The 23,000-nt window shown below is 42.4% G+C and overlaps 2 protein-coding genes across 2 annotated transcripts in view; both read left to right on the top strand.

Moving 5' to 3' along the window:
• The window catches only part of FANCD2 (FA complementation group D2), a 41,784-nt gene extending 24,154 nt beyond the window's left edge, over positions 1–17,630 (top strand). Inside the window, exons 20-44 of the mRNA XM_079964480.1 lie at positions 431–491; positions 1,285–1,404; positions 2,215–2,288; positions 2,389–2,535; positions 3,659–3,759; positions 4,405–4,520; positions 5,258–5,366; positions 5,615–5,716; positions 6,685–6,797; positions 7,601–7,747; positions 7,982–8,098; positions 8,698–8,826; positions 8,983–9,101; positions 9,479–9,589; positions 9,871–9,998; positions 10,639–10,738; positions 11,072–11,194; positions 11,381–11,474; positions 11,987–12,058; positions 12,479–12,517; positions 13,253–13,327; positions 13,895–13,969; positions 15,594–15,740; positions 16,637–16,708; positions 17,224–17,630. Of these exons, the coding sequence (XP_079820606.1) occupies positions 431–491; positions 1,285–1,404; positions 2,215–2,288; positions 2,389–2,535; positions 3,659–3,759; positions 4,405–4,520; positions 5,258–5,366; positions 5,615–5,716; positions 6,685–6,797; positions 7,601–7,747; positions 7,982–8,098; positions 8,698–8,826; positions 8,983–9,101; positions 9,479–9,589; positions 9,871–9,998; positions 10,639–10,738; positions 11,072–11,194; positions 11,381–11,474; positions 11,987–12,058; positions 12,479–12,517; positions 13,253–13,327; positions 13,895–13,969; positions 15,594–15,740; positions 16,637–16,708; positions 17,224–17,304 (2,572 nt within the window). The 3' untranslated portion in view covers positions 17,305–17,630. The remainder of the gene's footprint in view (positions 1–430; positions 492–1,284; positions 1,405–2,214; positions 2,289–2,388; positions 2,536–3,658; positions 3,760–4,404; positions 4,521–5,257; positions 5,367–5,614; positions 5,717–6,684; positions 6,798–7,600; positions 7,748–7,981; positions 8,099–8,697; positions 8,827–8,982; positions 9,102–9,478; positions 9,590–9,870; positions 9,999–10,638; positions 10,739–11,071; positions 11,195–11,380; positions 11,475–11,986; positions 12,059–12,478; positions 12,518–13,252; positions 13,328–13,894; positions 13,970–15,593; positions 15,741–16,636; positions 16,709–17,223) is intronic.
• Positions 17,631–18,853: 1,223 nt separating this feature from the next.
• BRK1 (BRICK1 subunit of SCAR/WAVE actin nucleating complex) lies at positions 18,854–21,156 on the top strand. The gene is made up of 3 exons (XM_079964472.1): positions 18,854–19,055; positions 19,192–19,274; positions 20,515–21,156. The coding sequence occupies exons 1-3, from the start codon at positions 18,938–18,940 to the stop codon at positions 20,539–20,541; spliced, it is 228 nt and encodes a 75-aa protein (XP_079820598.1). The 5' UTR covers positions 18,854–18,937; the 3' UTR covers positions 20,542–21,156.
• The last annotated feature ends 1,844 nt before the right edge of the window (positions 21,157–23,000 follow it).

Here is a 23,000-nt window from a genome sequence, read left to right as displayed (position 1 = left end):
GGGATCCCTCCATGGTATTGTTTTAATTCTGTGATATGAAGTGCTGCATGATCAAAAACACAACAGAAGCTATAAAATAAAATAATAGTGTTCTTGTGAAGAGACACAATTCTCACTGGATTTCAGTTCATTAGGCAATGGTATTTGGGGTTCATTTGTTTTGGAGAATAATGCAAAGCAGGAAGAAAGCCTTCAGAGGATATGTGAGCATTTATGGCATTTGAAGCCACCTCCCTACCCATATGGGTCTGTGACAGTTATATCATTGTGATGATTAATTGGACAGTGAATGATGATCAATGAGATGTAAAGAATGTAATGAATTTATGGTCTTTGAAGCAGCCTTAGTTCCATTTCTGTGGCTCAGAAATGTATATCCGAGCGCCCAACTACATCAGTTAAAAATAATTACTCTAAAATATGATTTCAGGAGCAAAGAAAATGGACAGCTATTGGAACGGGCACAGCTGAGCAAGGAGCAATGTAGACAGGCAAGTATTTGGATATTTGCAGGACCGCTCTGGGAATAGGTAGTATGTGGGGAAGAGATGTGTTCTTTGAAAAATTGCAGCAGAGCTGAATGGGAAGATCAGTCAGTATAAAGCTTGGAGAGATATTCAGATTAACATGATGCTTGCTTATTTATTAACTTAGAATTTAAACTGACTGGAATCCTCCCCAATTTTAACATGGGGGGGGAAGTCGTTAGAAAGTTTCTGCTTTTCATTTTAAACTATCTCCTTCTCTTATGCGCTAAAGAGGAGGTGGGAGGAGAGAATATGCAAGCCCAATACTTGTCAGAGCCTTTGCTCATAATGCTAGAAACCATGGTTTAGCATTATGTGAGGTGAGGCCCGGTAAAAAGGTTAGAAAAATAAGCTTGGAAGAATTAATCTGAGAATGCATGAGTGGGAGTTATGGGAGGAGCAGGATGTCAATGTCAGTAAGACAAGGTGTCAGTGTAGATTTGTGCACACAGAATGCGTTTCAGAGATAGGTGTCAAATATTACTTAACATTTGGCTGCTGGTGTTCCTTATAATGTTCACAGGGGAATGTGCACAGGCTGCCAGCACTTGTGGAGCCATCACAAGTTGCCCATACAATTATCCTATCACAATTTTGAGAAGAGCCGTTGACCAAATGCCAGAGTGACATTCATTTGGCTAATGACATTTCTGGTAACCTCTAAAGTCACTTGGGGGTTTGTGGACTATGTGCGAACATTGAAAAGCTGAAACCATATCATCCTCCAGTAACTACTCTGCTTCTTCTTTTTCTACAGATTATATCTTTATTAGAGCTGGTTTGCTCCTGCTGTGGACAGGTCCCCCAGGCCTTGGCTCTCTATTACGATGAACTTGCCAACTTGATTCAAAAAGGGAATTTGGATTCTCAGATCCTAGTAGGTCATAGAGCTATTGGTCTGCATCCATTCAGTTACAGACATTGTATAACCGTAGCTGGGATAATATTAGCTGAAACAGTAGTCTGGTAAATCATGGTAAACTTTAATCTGAAGCAATTGAGCACATGCACATTGCTCCAGTTGCTCCTCCTGCTCCCTTTACCAAGCTGAGAGGAAACCAACCACAGCGCTTCCTTAGCATCACATGCAAACCATTGTTCATGGTTTGTTTCTCTCTCTATAAGCCATGAGTTGAAGGTTTGTTTTTTACTTCATGCTCTTGGTTTATATGAAAGAAACAAACCATGAGCGCAGGTTCACACGTAACACTCCGCCAGCACTGTGGTTGGTTTTAACCTGGCTTTTGGCAATGGAAGAAGCAGGGTGGATGCAATTTGAATAACATGCACCAGCATGCTGCATGTTTGTGGTAAGCCATAGTTTGTTTCTGACTTCTTCTGACTTCTACACCCTCAAATCTTTTTTCCTCAAAGAAAGTTTAACTTATTGCTTTACTAAATCCTTAAATAAAATAATATCTTGTTTTTGGAGGGAAAATAAGGTTTTGGCACGACACCTAAGTGCCATACAACTTGAACCAGTATTGGGAGTAGATTAGGCTAATTAAAGTCTATGAGGGTAAAGGGGTTCTCAGTGGAAGCAGTCAAAGGAAAAGTAGTAGGGGATAAAGGAGGAGTTGCTTTAGCTAGTTTGCATGCTTCACTTCCTCCTTTAGCCTGCACCGTCACCCTTCTTCAACATAATTCTTTAAAATGAATTTTCCCTGTGGAACTGTCATTCTTTCAGGAGTGGATTGAGAACAGTGTGGAGAAGGACTTTGAGAGAGATTTTGTGACAGATCTTCTCCCTATAGAGGACAGGTATTTCAGGAAAAAACCACACCATTTACCGCCTTCAGTACAAAAAATTCAATTAGTTATTGTAGCATTGGCCATCAATTGATATCTGATTCCTCTGCAGTGCTTTCCTGCTCCCGGTGAAGTCCCTGTATAGCTTGGAAGATGACAAAAGTGAGGGAATAATTGCTATTAACTTGTTGCCTCTGCTGTCCCAGAGCTATTTGAGCAAGAATGTAGATGAAGTAGCAGCTAAGAGCCATGACAAAAGGTCAGTGGTGCTTCTCTGTTCTTATTGAGATGAATAGATAACAGCCTTGGCCAAGACAGAATGTGACTGCTAATGTATACTTTTTAAAATTTAAATGGAATCATGGAAATAGTTGTTTTGTTCTTTCAGAAAGAATTAGTCAGGATGGTTATGAAGAAAACATGCAGGCATTTCTGATAAATGTAAAAACAAGGGGAAAGAGCAGCAGACTCAGTGTTCCTTTTCAAAACACATCTCATTGCCTTGCCACAGCTCATGGTCCCTATCTCTCCAGTTTGCTTAGTAGTGCATCTGTGTTTCCCAATTTTTCCCCCTAGGCATTGCATATGGGAACAAAGATTCCATTTTAATGAGAGGAGGCAATTTAAAGGTTAAGAGCAGTAGACTCGTAATCTGGGGAACCGGGTTCGCGTCTCCGCTCCTCTGTTCCTCCACCTGCAGCTGCTGGGTGACCTTGGGCTAGTCACACTTCTCTGAAGTCTCTCAGCCCCACTCACCTCACAGAGTGTTTGTTGTGGGGGAGGAAGGGAAAGGAGAATGTTAGCCGCTTTGAGACTCCTTTGGGTAGTGATAAAGCGGGATATCAAATCCAAACTCTTCTTCTTATACAACAAGAAAGATGCAGGCAAATTTAAATATACTTTTAAAAATTTGCTAAGTTTTACACTGTCTGAATAATATATTAAGAACACACAAAGCTGCCTTAAGCAAAGTCCAAATTATTTATCCACCTAGCATAGTATTGTCTAGGGTTGGGGTGGGTAACCTGTGGCCCTCCATACATAAACACAATGAATATGCCTATTAAAGAAATCCCCCAAGGAAACTACTGTTGGTTTTTTAAAGTATTATGTGGTTTGAGATAACTTGGTGGTCATTTATCGGTCCTATATAGATTTAGTCCAGGGCAGCCAACATAGTTGTTGGACTCCAGTTCCTATCATCCCAGATCGTTGGCCATGCTGAGTGGAGCTGATGAAATTTGGAGTCCATCAATGTCTGGAAAGGCTGAAGTTAGCTACTCCTGATCTAGGGCTTCAGACTGGTCTTTCCAAGCCATGTCTGGAAATACTGAAAACTGGACTAGGACATTTTTCATTTCTTCTCTCCTTTCTCTCCCCAGGGTAGTGTCTCCTCTGTGTTTGTCACCATTCTTCCGGCTGCTGAGACTCTGCATGGCAGAAGTGAATAAAGGGAGCTTGGATGATGTTGATGCCCTATTAGGTACAGGTTATGGACAGTTATCTCTGTGAATGAATGGCATTTATTGCTTTAGTCCATGGACTACAGCAGAAGATAGTTGGCTTTGCCTGACCTAATCTGTCCTGTAATCTCTTTGAGGGCTTGGGATGTTCAGAGCTGGGTTGTGAGCAAAACAACTTATCTTCTAATTTGTTGTCTCTTAAGTTATACTGTTCATTCCCCCATAATAGACTGAATTGCAGTGGTACCTCGGGTTAAGTACTTAATTCATTCTGGAGGTCCGTTCTTAACCTGAAACACTTCTTAACCTGAAGCACCACTTTAGCTAATGGGGCCTCCTGCTGCCACCGTGCCGCCGGAGCACAATTTCTGTTCTCATCCTGAAGCAAAGTACCTGAGGTACTATTTCTGGGTTAGCAGGGTCTGTAACCTGAAGCGTATGTAACCCGAGGTACCACTGTACTAGGAATCACTGGCCGTGTGCCATTACCTCTCAGGCCAGCTGAACTTAGTTCTGTGGTACTCTGGGAAGGATAAGGTGCTAGCTACTATATACAAATGCAACAGCTAAGAGGGATGGATTGTGAAGGTGGCAGTGGGTGGGTGCTTTGATTATGTTGAACTTAAGTTAACTTAAGCCCTGGGGTTTCGCCATGTTTGTTACAGGGTGTCCTTTGTATCTGACCAACTTGGACGTGGTAGGAAAGTTAGATTCCTTATCGAAGCAAGAGCGTGAATTCCTCTGTTCTCTTCTATTTCATGCCCTCAACTGGTTCCGTGAGGTGAGCAGTACTATGCAAGAAATAGTTAATTTCCTACTCCTTCAAATTCTGGCTAATACGCCAGATGTCTGTCTGATATGACAAGTACCATCTCCCCAAAAACATAAAGGGAAGCTTTCCTAAACTGGGTTCTGTGTATGTCTAAATGGATTCATATTTTCATGACATAAATATTATTTTTGTGTTTGGGAGTGAAGAAGTGCATGCTTCCTGATTGGTACATGTAAAAAAATACATGCCTTCAGAAGTACACACTTTTTATAATACAGATAATATTTGTAACTGGAAAAATACGTGTACAAAGGAGCCTCCAGGATTCTTTTTTTAAAAATTGCTTTCTTTGTTTGTCACATTACTTTTGAAAAGAGTGTCTGCCCCAAGATGTCAGAGCACTGTGTCATGCAGTATAGTACAGCAATTTCAAAAAACATATCTGCATCTTTAAAGCTGTGGGTTCCTGGTCAAGGGGATGAAATTTGCAGATGCACTTCGCCATGTTGTTTGGCTGACATTTTATGGTCCAAGTCAGCAACTTATTTATAACAGGTGATGTATGTGGAATTGGACAAAGGCTGAAGTTCACAATCCTTATTGTGGAGTGCATTAAGATGTCTCTCCAGTGTGCTCTGGAAGTATCAGATTCGATAAAAGGTTTAGCAGCCACCTTAGATTAGCAGAGGTAGCTAGGAAAGGAGATGTCCCTTTCTCAGTTTCACAATTTTGCTTTGCCTTTCAAGGTGGTGAATGCCTTCTGTCAACAAGATGACCCCGAGATAAAGGAGAAAGTTTTGACTCGGTTACAGAACATTACGGAGCTACAGTGTCTACTGGAAATATGCTTGGCAGGTGAGCAAGAACAAAATGCAGGGTTAAAGGGCATGGGGGAAAGAGAATATCCAGTATCTGCATATGTCTACAAGTAGATGGGCCGGCAAACAGGTTGACTGTGGTTTTTCTGCATGTGTAGGATTGCTGTACAGTTAGAGCTACCTTTTTATTTCTCATTGCCACATGGAAATACAATTCATGTAGAAACTTTGTAATGTATGAAGTCTGCCTTAATGTAATGTAATGCTTCTCCTTTTGTTTCTCAGCAAGCCCTGGATATGTTCCCCCTCTTGCAAATTTTGATTCTGAAACCTCAGAAGGAGTACCTGTCATCAATACCATTGGTGCCACCAAAAAGAAGAGCAAAGGTAACATATGCTAAACTTTATTTTTAAAATAAAAATTCATGGAAGGATATAATCGAGACTATAAACTTTTTTTGCAAATAAGTCCAGAAATGAAGAAGAGGTAACGCAATAATAAGACTGTATAGTGCAGTACCTCAAGCTTAACGTATAATTGTGTCTTTGTTCAGTATACCATGGTGCTGCAGGAGTATCAGAAGGGCTGGGTCGACCGGGAGGAAGGGATTTTGTGGCTGCTGCAAGGCCTCCACACTGAGAAGGGCTCCCCTCTTCCAGGCTTACTCAGTTCTCTGTCTCTATGGCTGCTCCTTCTTGTGAGTAGTAGTACGGCAGCAGTCACTGCTGCGCTAGTGGCATTCCTTTGGAGAGTGAAGATAGGAAGAAAGGTGTTAGCATGAAGGTATTGATTGTTCTCCATGTCTGAGGGGCAGCCTTTGTTTCGAAGGTGCCCAGTGTTTGTGGTGTGTGTTCCTCAAGTGCATAGTGTCTTTCTCCAAGTGCCCCCAGCCCCACTCCTGAATGCAAAGTCCCTATGCAGGGAGCCTGTGAGACAGCATAGCACACCACAGATGTCAAGAAGTGCACAATTTGAATCCTGCAGGTGCTATAGATCCACTGGGTCCAGAAGATCAGGTCCTCTTCGTTGACTTCTGTGTTGTTGTTTTCATTAGGCCATCCTTTTTGCTAGCTTAACTGACGCAGGGCTCCTAGGGTCACATGACTGATCTGATGGGGCTTGGGATGCACATTATGTCCCCCTCCCTCCTGTCCTGTAACGTCCCTTATTCTGGGCTTGCACCAGCTTTGGCTGCTGCAGGAATTTGCATAGCTCCATCTGAGCCCAAGGGTGGGGACTTAGCTGTGTCAGGAACTTCCCAGCTTAGCTGGGGATCTGCTGCATCCGAAGATGCTCATCTCAACAGATCTTGCCCCCTTTCTCTCTGTTTGTGAAATGCTCCCTTGTTTTTCAGGGCAAAAAACCCCCAAATCTGATAATGGCAAAAACGGTTCTGCAGACAACTCACAACTGGATGAGAACACAGAAGCAAATCAGCCTGAAGTTGAGATCAGCCAACCAGAGAAGGTTCCATATAGCCCAAGTTCTTTTGAGGAGTATACAAAAGGAAACTAAAAAGAGCAGACTGGGGTGCTGTGGGTTTTTTCCTAGAAATTTGAGCTTTATTCTCTCCCTGATTATGAACATCCTCTCATGAAAAATCTGATAAACCACATGATAAAAAAGCAGCATTGGTGCAAGCATGCCAGGGTAATTGGTATCCACTCAGTGGCTTAAGGGGTTGGGGCCAGCAAAAATGCATTTCAGATTCTTAGGGTGCCTTGGATTTTTCAAGTCTTAAATCAGTGTACCCATGATTTTTTATTTTTCTTATATTCTTTCCTTCTGGATGTGCAGTACACTGGCAGCATATACAAATACATGCCCCCTTAGTGAAAATCTAAGACCAGACATTAATGAAGAAGCACCATAATCTGAATGTGCAGTCATTTCCATATTGTTTGGCAGTGCTTCTATCTTCCCATTCTGTGATGCTCTTCCAATTCTATTATCCTATAGCTTTTTTTAAGCACAGACTTGGATGGCTATCTACCTGTCAGGGATCCTATAGCAGCAGCATTTCTTGCATCAGCAGAGGGTTGGGAAAAGATACCTTTGAGATGCCTTACATTTCTATGATTCTATACTGTTGAAAGGGGAATTTGCACAGTCTGTATCTGTATATGCCACCTGTGTATTTCATCTTATCAAATGCCATTGAGAACCAATGCTGGCCAAATGCAGAGTTACTTTTGCAGTTGACTGGCACTCAGTCAGTTCCCAGAGATGTGTCCTGTGCAAAGAGTTCTTGTTCTTGTTCTTCTTTTCAGGACTCCACAGAAAAAGAACCAGAGACTCCTTTGGTACCACTGCAGAGTTATAGTGCGTATTTCCGTGAACTAGACTTAGAGGTTTTTAGCATTATTCACAGTGGCCTGCTGACCAAATCTGCTCTGGATACGGAGATGCACACAAAGGCACGTAAATTTAAAGAACCATGGCATAAACTTCAGTGTACTTACTCTCACCTGTTGTGGTGATAATACACAGCAGCAACACACACACTTGTCCCATCCTACTCTGATATCTCCTGAACTAGCATTTTTATGTAGTGCTATATTTAAATGCCTGAAGATCCCAGAATACTTCATTTATAGGCACCATATGAGCATTTGACTTAATTGTGTCATATTCTTCCCTTAAATTTTTAGACCCATGAAGTGGTGCAGATTGGGCCAACACAGCTTCTGTTCCTTTTGGATGATCTGAGTCGTAAGTTGGAACACATGCTGATTCCAGTTGCTGCAAAGAGAGCCCCCTTTTTTAAGGTATGTACAAAAGAGATAGTAAGAAGGTATTGTGTTTCTTATGTTGGGGACAAAATGCAGCTCCCCAGGCCTCTCTAGCCTGCAGGACTCTCCCCAGGGCATGCATCCTCCCAAACCACAGTTGTCACCAGCTCTGCTTTTCAACCTTCTTGAGGTTTTTTTTGCCCAGTTGAAATGTGTCCTTGAATTCTGATAGTGCTTCTTGCTTGCCTGGGTGGAGGGCAGAGAAGGATGTGATGAGTGTGTAGAAACTAGCCTAAGTAATGCACTCTCTTTGTCCCTTGTGCATTCTGATTCACTCTTGTATACTTCCTGGTTTGATCAAATCTTAGTTTGCTGTTAAACCTGATTTAGTAAACCATGATTTGATCAAAGTAGGAAGCTGGGGAGGGAGAAAGTCCAAGCCACATTTTTCCAAGTTTGTGCTCTTCAAAAGGTGACTGAGTTATGTGCCCAGCTTTACGCTGGTACCAGCTATGCACTTTATTCTATACTGGAGACAATTTCATGTTTGCTGAGCATTCATTGGTAAAATCCCTTTCACCTATACTAAGGTCTGATCACTGCATAAAACTTTAAAAACCTTGGATTTTCTACAGGGAAAAGGAAATAGAAATGTTGGATTTTCACACCTTTGTCAAAGATCATCTCAAGAAGTGATTGAATATGCTGTTGAACTCTTGAAGCCACTGTGTAATCACATGGAAAATATGCACAACTACTTCCAGGTTAGAAAGTAAATTGTTTAGGCTACATCAACATACAATGTGTGTTTTATCAGGTATGGGGTTTGTTTCCATCATGAGTGTTTTGTAAAGTAGGTGGATCACAATTTAAGCAAGCAAATGGCAGCTTTTTACTTAATAGTTTGTTCTTCAATTAAGGCACTGATTGCAGAGAACCATGGTGTGATTGATGGGCCAAGGGTCAACATTCGAGAACACCACCTCATGTCATCCTGTTATCAGCGATTATTGCAAGTCTTTCACCTTCTGTTTGCTTGGTGAGTGTGCGGAAGTGCAAATATGACAGTGAGGATGAACCATCACTCTTATTTTAGGGCTCTTATTTTTCTTCTTGGCTGGGACTCCCATCAAACAAGCCAACCTTAGCTAAGGTCAGCAATAGGCTCATTGTCATATAGCCCTGTCACAGTTACTTTGTCAGATTAAGACAAGAACGTAAGCAAAACTTTAGGGTGCCCAACTGTGCAATCAGAGCTGATAGTCCTCTGCTGTAGAAATGAGTCCCAAGATTTCTGATGACATGTGGCTGGCACTCTGTGCATGAAAAACATATAGAGCTTGAAGAATGCTTACATTTATCTTCCCCACACTAGGCATTATCGCAAAAGGTGACTGATGTCTTCTCTTTCCTCAGGAGTGGATTTTCTCAACACGAAAACCATAGCTTGCTGAAATCTGGTCTCCGTGTCCTAGCACATAGACTCAAGCCAGGGGAGAGAGATCTCCCTCTTGAGGAGTTGCTCAGGTAAAATAAGGAACATGTCCCTCATGGTGCACCCCTTAGTGTTTTTTTAGCCCTATTTTGAATAGACCACCTTTCCTCTTGTCAAAGTGCCTGATCCTTCCAGGTAGTTTTTCAAATGGATTTAAAAGGTAAAGATTCAGAAACAGGATATAGGATCCATCACTGGGCATGGGAAACTGAATATTAGAATGTGTTTATTATACCAATATACCAGCAATGTTGTTGTTAATAATAATAATAATAATAATAATAATAATAAATTTCTTTTTTGTATTCTACAGTCAGAGTTTTCAATACTTACTGAACTTCCAGCACAGTATTCCCAACATTTACTGTGCACTGAGCCTCACTCAGCTTCTGCTTGTCATTACTGAAAAATCTGGGACTAGCCGGAAAAGCAATGAAATAGGTAATGTGTACAGAGTTTCCTTGCATTGCATAGCTTTAATTTGTATAAATTATGTGTAGTTTTGAGAGTTTCAGCAAGCACATTGAAGAAGGCATGCTATGCTTTCAAGAAATAAAATGTTGAAAGGATTTAATTTATGGTTAGTGTTTCTTACCTAGCCTAGATGGAAAGTAGGATTCCAAAGTGGATGATGCACACAATGTTTGTACATCTTATTGGAAATTCCCTGAAAACAGGGGGAGCTTTGTAGGTGACAACCCAACAGAGATCATTGAAAAATAGTTACAGGATTATGAGACTATGACTCCAACGGTTGCAGAATCACAGGTGCTTGGGCCCACAGATATCACAAATGGCAAGAAATAAAAGTTGATGCAAAATCACATGGTGTTCAACACATGTTATCTGCCTAGCTCATGGATAGCCAGTATGGTGCCCCTAAAATGTTGCTGGACTACAACTCCCATCATGCCAGACCATTGGCTTTCTTGGCTGGCCTATTGGGAGTTGGAGTTCAGCAACCTCAGGATAGCCCCATGCTGGCTACCCGACCGAGACACTGAAAGTGGATCAATAGACTGTTGCCTGCCCTGCACAATAAAATAAATCCATGCATTCTTCTTTTGTTCTTCTTCGACAGCTTCCATCACTAAACATTTTCTCTGCCAATCATGGCTGCAGCCCAGTGGAATTCGTCAGAAGGGCACCCAGTTTAATGATGCTCTCCACACTTTGTTCTGGTAAGGATGGCTTTCTGAGATATAAGCATAATGCTCTCTACTTTCATTCCCACAAAAAGATCATGATGTAGCAGCCAGTTTATTTCATTTGACACTGAACAGGCCTCATTGGCAACTACCGAGATTGTTTAAAAATCACAATTTCTAATCAAATTGCATTTGTAACTACGCTACATGTTTATAATTATGAATATGGTTAAATAGGGAAGAAAACATTTTATGCTTTTCTAGTACATCAAGCCAAATGTAATGTAATGTAGTGTAAGCCTTAAAAGGCTTTCTGATACCATATGGAATTCTGGTAATTTTTGTGAAAAAAATTGTTCCACACAGTATCTATATGGAGCACACAGATAATATATTGAAGGCGATAGAAGACATTTGCAGTGTTGGGATTCCGCAGCTGATTCAGTCTTCTAAAGACGAATACTCTTCCACTTACCCTACGTTGACCAGGTAACGGGGACCTTGAGATTTATTTTTTCCAATGAACAGTCCTCCAAAAAGAAGAAATATTGGAGAAACTTATATTATGTATACAGCATAAATAATATGTAAATGCTTCAGAGAATAAGAATGCTCAGAAAGCTGTGTATTATTTCAAAATGGTGTGACTTCAGCATAACTTTCTATTTTCACTAGGCAAACCTTTCCAGTTTTCTTCCGAGTGATGATGGCTCAGCTAGAGAGCTCAGCGAAAAGCATTTCTGCTGGAAAACCATCAGATTCCAGTGAGGTAGGGTGACATAGGGTATCTGAAATTTCTAGCAGGAAGTCTGCATACCATAGCTCTGGCAGAATGTGTGAGAGCATGTTCAGCCTCACCATGTACTTCATTCCTGAAGCTCAGAGCTAATTTTGCACAAGTACAATAACTAAGTGGTAAAATAGCACATGTGTAATCAGTTGTAAAGGTATACACACATACACACGCACGCGCGCACACACACACACACACACACACACTCCATGGCATTTAAGCACAATTTGCTTGAAAGTACCTGCTGGAGATCACTTGTATTGTTTATTGTAGGGAACCTCAGTCATATAAATGTGTTGTCTTTCATAACTGACAGTGGCCTAACTGAGATGTAACACTAACCTGTGATTTAGCATTGTGTGAACAAGCCTAGGTGAACCTCAGACTTGCTCATCACCACTGCCTCTTCCTCACCTCGAAGAACATGTCTCCTGGCAGCAGCCAGATGATACCCAAATAAACATATTTCTACTCTTGTTATTCCACAGGTCCAGCTAGAGAAGTTGCTACGCTGGAACCTGGCTGTCCGGGATTTCCACATCCTTGTTAATTTAGTCAAGGTGAGCAGCCTTCACATTAACAAGGAACATGCATTGCTGGAATATAAGCATGCAGGATTCCTGTATTTTTATCCATTTAGTCAAAATGAGTGCCTTTATGTTTAACCTGGAGAAGAGTAAAAAAAAAAGATGTGATAACCATCATCAAACATCTGAAGGGACTGCCATGCAGAAACAGGGGGCTGTTCCAGAGTGCAGACTAGAATCAATGGGTGGAAATTGCAGGGAAGCTGATTTTGGCTAAACATTAGGAGAAACTTCCTAACAGCAATTTCTTACAAGAGCTGTTCAACTGGAATAAGCTGCCTCAGGACCTTGTACAGACTTTTACGTTCCTTGGGAAGGTGGGAGGAATTGCTTTAACTAGCATTCTGGCTTCTCATCATTCTTTCTGCTGGATCCTTTACTCTTTCCAAACAGGTATTTGACAGTAGGCCCGTGCTCAGTGCTTGCCTGAAGGTAAGTTGAGGATCTGATGACAATGGTGGCTCCCACAGGGGCTTACAAATGCGTGAGAAGACAATCCTGCCTTCAAACTCACACAAAAGAAAAGGGGGCTGGGAGGGAGTAGGGCGGGAGGAAGCAAGCTCAGGTGCTAATTCTTAGTTACAGAGATCTTGCAGTGAACAGCAGGAATTGAGGAAAAAATGGAGAGCACCCAAAGGTTGCTGGTCTCTCAGTGCCAAAAACAACCCAGGCAATCTAGGACTTCCAAGAGCCTTCCACTCTGATGGTTCAGTTTGACTCTGCACCTGGCTATAATTGCAAGGCAGGGAGCACAGCACTTCATTCAGTGAAAGGTGCTTATTATGTGAACTTGGATGTAGGTATGAGGGAGCACCATGCTGATACTTGAAATTACTGGCACATGTACCTTCTGCCCAAGTATTCCTGCTACAGTAGAGAAACTTTGGAGCACAAATACCTTTTGATTACATAGCTACATTGCACTACAGACATCCTATGAAACAGTTCCTGAGATTGTTTGGGTGAAACTATAAAAATTAAAATGATGTAAATTGATGGCAGGGATATGCTTTAATACTTCTTCCCTGATTAGGCTGGAAAGGGAAATAAACAAATACGCAAGGTTCCATGCTCTGTGATGTAAACTCGTGGCTTGTTCAAATAGCATCTCCTAATTTTTGTAAGCAATTACCACATTTTCTGCCTTTTTGTCTTTGCTCCGCACAGTATGGGCGTCTTTTTGTGGAAACATTCTTGAAGCTTGGCATGCCCCTATTGGACTGCAGCTTTAAAAAACACAGGGTAAGGTGTTGGAAACAGGGCTGTCTTTTGATTGACACAGGAATGGACTGAACAATTTGTGGCTGCTCTTTCTAAGCATGGAGTATAGTGACTGTGCAAATGATACAATGAAAACGGGGGAGGAAATGTTTGGTATAACTGAGTTGATCTGAGAACTGAACAGTGGGTGAAACAAATTATGTGCCTTAGTGACACTTCCTTGCAAAACTGCCATGACCCAGAGCATGGGATAATAGTAAGATAGTAACTCAGATAAGGGCTGTTTCGTGTGTTACTTTTAAATATACATCTCAAAGAGGTTTAGGGGACATGTGGCAAATATGGGCATCATACAAGTACACTTGTCCAGGAACCAAGACTGACTGCAACTCCTTTTTTAATGTACAGTACACTTGGTAGCAAACCTGAGTTTGGTGTGATGCAATATGCAAAGCCGTCCTAACTGGTTCGGTATAACCCACTGAGTGAAAATAGAGCCTTGAGTTACAGTGATAATGCAGTATTCCAAGTAGCCCAATAGGTGGCAGTTTTGAACAGGTTTGTAAATGGTTTTCTTCCGCCTTCCAGGAGGATGTGCAGAGTTTGCTGAAAACCTTGCAGCTGAGCACTAGACAACTTCACCACATATGTGGCCATTCCAAGGTAAAGAAGGCTACAAACAAGGTGTTGGCTTCTAATTTAGTACAATCTGGTCAATCTGCTTTAAGTTCTCTCTCGAAGTATGCTCAGTCTTCCCATTTCAGTGATTATTTGTAATGAATTGCAAATCCAGTAAGAGGCTGGGAATCTCCAGGTTGTCCTCCAGCTATTCTTGCTTTATCCATTCCTGTCCATGCATAATAAGAAGGGTCCGGCTAACATTTTTATAAGCTAATTGCTATTAGCCTGTAAGTCTGACCTTTATTATTATGGACATATCACAACCACAGGGACGCAGGTGGCGCTGTGGGTAAAACCTCAGCGCCTAGGACTTGCCGATCGTCAGGTCGGCAGTTCGAATCCCCGTGGCGGGGTGCGCTCCTGCTGTTCGGTCCCAGCGCCTGCCAACCTAGCAGTTCGAAAGCACCCCCGGGTGCAAGTAGATAAATAGGGACCGCTTACTAGCGGGAAGGTAAACGGCGTTTCCGTGTGCTGCGCTGGCTCGCCAGATGCAGCTTGTCACGCTGGCCACATGACCCGGAAGTGTCTTCGGACAGCGCTGGCCCCCGGCCTCTTAAGTGAGATGGGCATGCAACCCCAGAGTCGGACATGACTGGACCGTACGGGCAGGGGTACCTTTACCTTTACCTTTATCACAACCACAGGTATATTCTTCTGGAAGGCTAAATTGTCATCATCTGTTTTGCTACTCCTGATATTGTTTGTTGTTGTTGTTGTAAAATAGTAGTAGTAGTAGTAGTAGTAGTAGTAGTAGTAATAATAATTTTTATTTATATCCCGCCCTCCCCAGCCAAGGCCGGGCTCAGGGCGGCTTACAAGCAATAATAAAAACAAGTAGTAGTAGTAGTAATATAATATTCAACCCTGATCAACTTAAGAAGGTTACAGTGGTACCTCGCAAGACGAATGCCTCGCAAGACGAAAAACGCGCAAGACGAAAGAGTTTTCCATGTTTTGAGTCGTTCCGCAAGACGAATTTCCCTATGGGCTTGCTTTGCAAGACAAAACATCTTGCAAGTTCTTGCGAGTTTGTTTCCTTTTTCTTAAAGCCGCTAAGCCGTTAATAGCCACTAAGCCGCTAATAGCCGTGCTTCGCAAGACGAAAAAACCGCAAGACGAAGAGACTCGCGGAACGGATTAATTTCGTCTTGCGAGGCACCACTGTATATTTATGGCAGCAGACCCTTTCCGGCTCCCCTATGCCCCACTGCAAGTCCTGTTGCCTAAAACTTGTTCCTTGACCTTACACTTGTCTTTTTAGGGTTAGCACTGGGAGAGAAGGGGAGGTAGAAGACAGACTTCAGAAGAAAGAGCAAGTTTGTCCAAAGGCAACAAGCTACAATATCAACAGCACTCTTAAGTTTATAATATACATTTTACAACCTTTATACTATTTTGTTATAACAACCATATTGAAGGTCGCTATTTCCATCATAGCAGAGGCAGGGAGATAAAACCTTGCTGAATGCCATTTAGTGCATTCATAAAACAGGGTTTGAAGCCAGATTTCCTATATCCCAAACCAACTGAACAATCCTGATTAAATACAGAAAAAGATGCAAATAAGGATTGTTAATTTCCTTCTGTGCATTTCTTCCATGTGTAGATTCATCAAGACACAGGACTCACCAGCCATGTACCGCTACTGAAGAAATCCCTTGAGCTATTTGTTTACCGAGTGAAAGCAATGTTGGCTCTCAATCATTGTCAGGAAGCTTTCTGGGTGGGCGTCCTCAAAAACAGGGATCTGCAGGTGAGAATATATATGTGTACAGCACCACTTGGTTTCTTGTGAATGGCTCATTGACTGAGCTTGGTGGAATTTGAATGGACATCATCATTCAAGTATTAGCAGAGTAAATAACATTTAAATACATGGAAGATCATAACTTATGTTATCGGATGTCTTTTTAGAAAGCTGAGTGAACACTAAGCAAGCTCTGTACAGTGAAGAAATGGTAAAGTTAAAATTGTTGGAACTAGATGAGCCACGTGCAACTGCAATGTTATATTGATCTGGGTTCCTCTTCTCTCATCCATGGTGCAGATAGCGTCATGGTGTCCAGTTGTTGCTAGCTTGTTGAATGATTTATTTCGATGGAGATCATCTGAAAGGGCCTCTGAACTCAAAGAAATTAATTTTCACATACTGGCCTTTGGAAGCCAGTTTGCTGACAGTGTGTTCATCCTCTTCAATGGAATGATATACGGGTAACAGTAACACACACAGTATTTGTGTGAAATAGAATAAGAAATAAGGCCTTTATTAAATTAAAAGTATTTGTGCCCTGTCCTTCCAGTAGAATGTTTGAGGCAGCTCATAACACACCTTCAAAATACAGGTAGGTAGCTGTGTTGGTCTGACGCAGTCGAATTAAATAAAAAAATTGTCCAGAACAAACTTAGTTGGTCTCCAAAGTGCTACTGGACAATTTTTTAATTTTATTTATTTAGTTCTTCAAAATACAGTAAGTGACAAATGCAAGAACATCTAAAAAGGGGCAGGGACAGCAACCAAAAGAGCTTTAAAACCAAATAGTCAAATGCATGTCTAAAACGAAAGGTCTTCACAGAGTAGCAGAAAGCCAGTCAAGAGAGAGGAGAGTTCCATTTTTGAGTGGCATCGTAAGTTTATTGTGTCCATTTTAGGGAGAAGAGATTCTTTCACAGGCATCCCAAGCTAGCAAGATGGAGGAGGAGATTTCCAAGCTTCCCACAGAGGTAATTCTCTAAAGCAACTATTGTGGTTGTGGTTGTTGTTTTTATAATCATTATATTCTGCAGTAGGGGAAGGGTCAAGATTATCGTTCTGTTTCTGGTACAGGAAATGCACAATGATAAGATGTCTTCACTGTTGTTGTAATCTGAGCTGTGCCACTGTTGCGTCTTTCTCACTAACATCTTTTGCACGAAATGAGCTGCAGTCTGTAGGCTTGGGGGGGGGTAGGCTGACCAATGGGCATAATCCAGTTAGCCTAATGAGATAAGATTAAGATGGAAATGGCACTCTGAACCATTCCTTCCTTGGACATGGAAAGGCAGCAATTTGCACATTGGGAAAACCCACCCCTAACTTTACATATATGCTAATAAGGTTCAAACTGGTGGTTAGAGGCAAAGAAATATTTGGGGTTGCGATGGCTAGCTCAATGAAAATGCTTATAGATAATGTGCATACATCTGTATCCCTTAATCTTCACCACTTGTGCATCAGTGCCATGATTTTTTTTCCCCAGGATGAGGAGGAGGAAGGGGAAGATTCAGAGAATGAAGATGGGATGGATATCAAAGACAGTGATGAAGACAGCTCTGATTAGCATGGGCTATACTGGCTTAATTCTTCATGGCATAATTACTGGAACTAGTAAATTAAAGGAAGCAAATATTGAATGGATTGTGTGTCCAGAACACCTGTGCTTCAGTGAGCTTATGTGGATCTCTAGAAAGATTTGCACCTTGAAATTCAAAGCACTTTTCTCCTTGCATCCAAATCTGTCTCCCTTTTCCTCTCTCATATGCCTTGCTCTGTCCATCCCTAAATATTCTCCACTCGTGATATGTAAAAACAAAACATACAACTTTTCATTTGAGTCAAGAATCAACATTTGAAATGTTTGATTAAACATTTGAAAAAATACTAAAATGTTCATTTTGGTTGCTTTCGTCTCATGAAAATATTTCATTGCTCATTTGTATAGTGTTCTAGACTGTTGTGTTGTTTGTAGTGCTACATGCAGAAATATGTATTAAGATCTTTGAAGTTTCATTCACAAATTTACTAAATAAATTAGAAATCCTAACTGTTGCATGCTGTGGCAAGTGTTATAGTTCTAAAGGGGCACTAATGACATTTCTGTAGGTTTAATTAACCTTCAGCATTTGTGTCCCTTACCCACAAGTCATTTCAAGGCTTCTGTGACATTGTAAGCATTTAAATAGGGCAATTGAATGTTATGGAATCATGTCCATGTCTACACATTGAAAAAATATAAATTTTGCTGTCCTGAATTGTCCAGCTAGCTTTAGTCTTTCAAGTATTGCTGTTATCTCTATTTAATATGAAATACATGTAGCTTTCCAGAGTGTAAGAAAATGGCAAGTAAGCAGAGAATCAGTCATGCCCCAAACTTCATGAATTAGTTGGGAAGGAAAGCAAATATATGTCTCTTGTTTTTGTAACTTTATATCTTACATGGGTGTTAACGGGTTTGAATATGTCTTAAGGTGTGGGATTTGCATTTTAAATTTGGGCAGTCCTGCTTTTTAAAGTCCCTTAGGCCTTTAACTATAATACTTGATTTTGTAGAGTTTTAAATGCTTTATTGTAGGGACACAGCAGTTTCTTCCCTCATAATGGCTATGAAGGAAGGAGTTTTTGCGTCACAAGCTTTCAAGTCCAGAGAAACATTAATCCCAGAGTGTAAAAGTAGTACGCAATGCTGCAATATTGGCTTCTGCAGCTACACATCAAAGCTATGAAAAAGAAGAAAATCTGGTAAACCACAACATCAGGAAAGATAAGTATTGTAGCCAAAATATAAGCACAAATATGTTTGAAATTGACTTCACATGATTTATAAGCGTAAGAATTCCACTCTTGCTATCTCCCTCTTGCAGGCTTTAGATAGGATAGACCTGACTTTCCTTAATCTAAAAAAGCCCCTCACTACTGGGCCTCAAAAGAGAAATACAAGGAAAAGATTGAAGCCACAACAAACCCAAATGCCAACTCTGTCTCGGCATCTGCTCAGCAATCCCAGACTTGCCGCAGTGCGCAGACTCGCGGGTTTGGGGAGGGCGGGGCCCAGGGAAGCACGGCGCACGCGTGCTGCAACCTTGGGCCTGCTCCTGCGAGACACGGAAAAGCCAGCCTGGGGAGACGGGCTGCGTCTTGTGCGCAAGCGCAGCAGCTTCCGGGGAGGGGGGGTGGTCTGCTCTCAGCTGTCGGTCATGTCGGTGCAGGAGGACCCGGTTCAGCGCGAGATCCACCAGGACTGGGCCAATCGCGAGTACATCGAGGTGATCACCAGCTCCATCAAGAAGATCGCGGACTTCCTCAACTCCTTCGGTACAGAAGCCGCCGCCCTGGCCTTCTCCCTTCCTTCCCTGTGGGGGTCGCGATCCCTGCCAAGCGGGACGGGGGGGGGGTGTCTGGCTGGGGCGCCGCTTGCCCACCTCTCACTTTCCCTTTTCTTCGCCTGCAGACATGTCCTGCCGCTCGCGCCTGGCCACGCTCAACGAGAAGCTGACGGCGCTGGAGAGGCGGATCGAATACATCGAGGCCCGGGTAAGGCGGCGGCGGCGGCTGCTGCTCCTTAGGTTGGGGAACCCCGGAAGGCGATGACCCCCTTTGCCTGGCTGGCTGCACCCGCGGCCGACTCGGCTTCGGGGATTCTGCTGCCGACCCCCTGCTCCCTTTTGCAGGCTTCCTCCAGGCGCGGAAGCCAGGCTTGCTTTTGCCCTCCCTGGAGGCTGAGAGGAACCAGGTGGTCAGTTTCAGGCAGCAGGTTGGGCGCAGGGATGTAAGAAGCCGCCAAATGCTGAGTCAGATATGGACCATCCAGCTTAGTATGACCTGTGCTGATGGGCAGGGTTTCAGTCAAGGGATCTTGGCAGTGCTAACTGGATACACCTGCGATGGAACCTCTGCCACTTATCTATGGCCCTTGTGTGCTTGAATGATTCATAGATAAGGCACCTCATCTAGTTCAACCCCTTGCAATGCAAAAGCCCTCCAGTCAGCTTCTGCCTTTCCTCCCAAACCTTCCTGTACATAGAAAACTAGCATATAAGGGAGAGGGCAGACACATTGTGATGCAAGCCTTTTTTGTTGTTGCCTGGAGCCTTCTTCATCACACATATTTGGCCCACACATTCCACCCAGAAAAAGTCCACTACACTTAACGCTGTATTCAATTTTAAGTTACCATATTGGGGGAATGTACATGTATTATTTATATATTTCATAACATGTATACATTGCGTGGAAAAGTCCCTGATGTTGGGAAAGATGGAGGGCACAAGGAGAAGGGGACGACAGAGGATGAGATGGTTGGATGGTGTTCTTGAAGCTACCAGCATGAGTTTGATCAAACTGCGGGAGGCAGTGGAGGACAGAAGTGCCTGGTGTGCTCTGGTCCATGGGGTCACGAAGAGTCGGACACGACTAAACAACAAAATACATTGCGTGATTATTTTTTAAAAAAACAATTTACAAAAGTGCTACCAGAGTGGCATGAAGTAAATTATTGATGCTATTTTCTGAAATTTTGGTTGGCATAGTGAAGGTATTGACTTAACATGGATTTGGGATTGTTTCATATGGGTCAGCCCAGCTACTTTTGCTTTATTTTTAGATTTTAAGGTGTTATGTGATCAAGTGTGCACACAAAAAATAATAATATCTATACTCCTGCACCAATACTACATATAAGTTTCCTAAAGAAACTTAGGAATATCCTCTTCCCCCTTCCCTTCCCCCGAAACCACATTGCAAGGCAAGCAAGCTCTCTTCTTTCTTTTGACAGGTAACGAAAGGTGAAACGCTGACATAGGGTGGCGGAGGCTGGCAGGGAGCCAACCTGGGAAAAAAATGTGCAGCTGTTGACGAAGCTGACGATCAGACATCAAGTTTCTTCATTTCTTAATATGGATGGGAGTTACGCTCGTCTCTGCCCCTTGGGAAGCTGCACCCCCCGTTTGGAGCCTGTGACTTTGTGCGGGTGATTTCCACCTGAAATGGCTAAATTGTACAAGAGCATGTTTAATTATGTGGTTTTTATACAAGCCGATTTATGTGCTTGCAAAGCTCTCTTTAACAGAATCTTTATGAAACCAAATCTTCATTTCTGGGAACACAATGATGGTGGTGATGTTGTTTTTTAACAGTTGAAACAGACCAGGATGTTGGGACTGTGCATAGTGGGCAGTTTCAGTATACACAGTAAGAGCATCCTGCGGCTGACTTTTGCTGCTGGAAGGTATTGATTCATTTCACTGCAGTTGTCCAACAGAATAAATGTGCTGTGTGTTTTGGGGGGCAGGGGGAGACTTATCATGTGCCAAGGGAGGGGGGCTTAGTTTTCTAAGTATTTTGTATTCTCTGATGTAACTTGGGGTATCTTTTTTTCCATTTGTGTTTCAACAATAAAACCTCCTGTGCTTAACAAGTGTGGTCAGTCTGCAGCTAGAGTTTGGGATGGGTGTACATAAGGGATACTGCCGCCGTGTATCCCTTCCAATGCCCATCCAATGCCAGAATAATGTGAGTGTCCCAGAAAATATTGGTGGACACTTGCAGCTCCCCAGTGTATCCATAGTTAAACATTTTAAATGTTTGTGTAAATTTATTTTTATTTTAATATTGTGGAATTCAGTGTTGTGCTAGGAGATTGACCTGTCACTGCAAGCACTTCTGCTCGCCCACTGGAACAATATCCCCCATGTGCTCTTCTGGGGGTTCTTCCAACCCGAGTGGATGTGGAGGAGGTGTTGCGGGGATGCAGAGAGAGAAGAGGGTAGTCCCACTGTGCTAGTGGGAGAATCTGCCCTGGCTACTACCAGTAGGACCAGGTACCGTATTTTTTGCTCTATAAGACTCACTTTTTCCCTCCTAAAAAGTAAGGGGAAATGTGTGTGCGTCTTATGGAGCGAATGCAGGCTGCGCAGCTATCCCTCTTGCTGTTCTGGCTTCTGAGATTCAGAATATTTTTTTCTTGTTTTCCTCCTCCAAAAACTAGGTGCGTCTTGTGGTCTGGTGCGCCTTATAGGGCGAAAAATACAGTAGTTCAATTCGGCTCAGTTGCTGTGAACTTGATGGTGAGCACTGGGTAATAAATCAAATGAACAACTAATAATAAAAAATAGATATAAATAGTATACTGCTTAGATGCCTATTTTGGCCTAAGTTATATATTAGTTAATTTTAAAATAACAATAGGCACTGAAAGCTGGGGCAAACCACCATTTATTCACCATGCCACAAACTCTGAGCAATGTCAAAGCTATCCATGCTCTAGAGCAGGGATGAGGAACTGGTGGCCCTCCAGATATTCTTGGGCTCCCAGTTCCCGTCAGCCCCAGTCAGCATGGCCAGTGGGCAAGGAGGAAGGGAGTTTTAAGTACAACATGAGGCAGCTCTTGGGTGTAACCAGGGAAAAGGCCCTGCTCCAGGTCTCCTGAGTTGAGGCTGAGTAAAGGTTTCAGCTTATCCTAGCTACACATGTTCAAAAAAAAAAATTGTCCAGTAGCACCCTAGAGACCAACTAAGTTTGTTCTCTCTAAGGTGCTATTGGACATTTTTTTAATTTTTAATTTATTTTGATTGTGTCAGACCAACACGGCCACCTACCTGAACCAAAAGATGTTGTTGGCCATGGTGCAGCCACTGTTTCTCCTCTGGCAGTCTGAATGGAAACAGGAAGAGGAGCTTCAGGCAGCCTTTCAGCTGCCCCGCATTCAACCAGCTACATTTTATTTCAGCCTGCAAATTTGTGGTGTTTCTAATTTCTACAAATGTGCATCACATAACACCCCGCCTTGGCCACCCTGTTTCCCAAAAAGAAAGTGGGAAACACGTAAAGAGATAAAATAAAATAAAGGGAGAAAGTCTGCATGGAAGGAAAAGGCACTGGTCAATCCTGGATGAATGAAGATTAAGAAAACTGCATTTTATTTCAGAATAGGAATCAGAACAATGGTTCTCGGAAACAAAGACACTGATTCAGCGATACTAAATTCCTCATGATGACAAGAAGTCATAGAATGTTTTCTGAAATGCAAGCAATTCATTGATAATGACACAACCCATCATTAGAGTACAGTATTCTGTGCAAGTTGTGCCTTTCCCTTAGTGAAAGTGCAAGGCAGGGGTAACCAACACTGTCCTCTGGCTGTTGGACTACAATTCCAACCAGCCCCAGCCAGCAAGGTCAGGGGCAATGGGAGTTGTAGTCCAACAATATCTGGCAGAGGGGTACCCTGGGTTAAGCAGAAGTAAAGTCCAAGGTGAATA

This window comes from Podarcis cretensis (genome assembly GCF_951804945.1).
Source record: "Podarcis cretensis genome assembly, chromosome: 2".
Lineage (NCBI taxonomy): Eukaryota > Metazoa > Chordata > Lepidosauria > Squamata > Lacertidae > Podarcis > Podarcis cretensis.
Note: the sequence above shows the minus strand (reverse complement) of the source record. Positions and strands in the feature narration are given on the sequence as shown.

Excerpts from the sequence above, each read along its gene's own strand:
- BRK1 (XM_079964472.1), top strand. The coding sequence starts at position 18,938 with ATGTCGGTGCAGGAGGACCCGGTTCAGCGCGAGATCCACCAGGACTGG. Across the intron at positions 19,056-19,191 it reads GGACTTCCTCAACTCCTTCG|ACATGTCCTGCCGCTCGCGC; the intron begins GTACAGAAGCCG and ends CTTCGCCTGCAG. Across the intron at positions 19,275-20,514 it reads TCGAATACATCGAGGCCCGG|GTAACGAAAGGTGAAACGCT; the intron begins GTAAGGCGGCGG and ends TTCTTTTGACAG.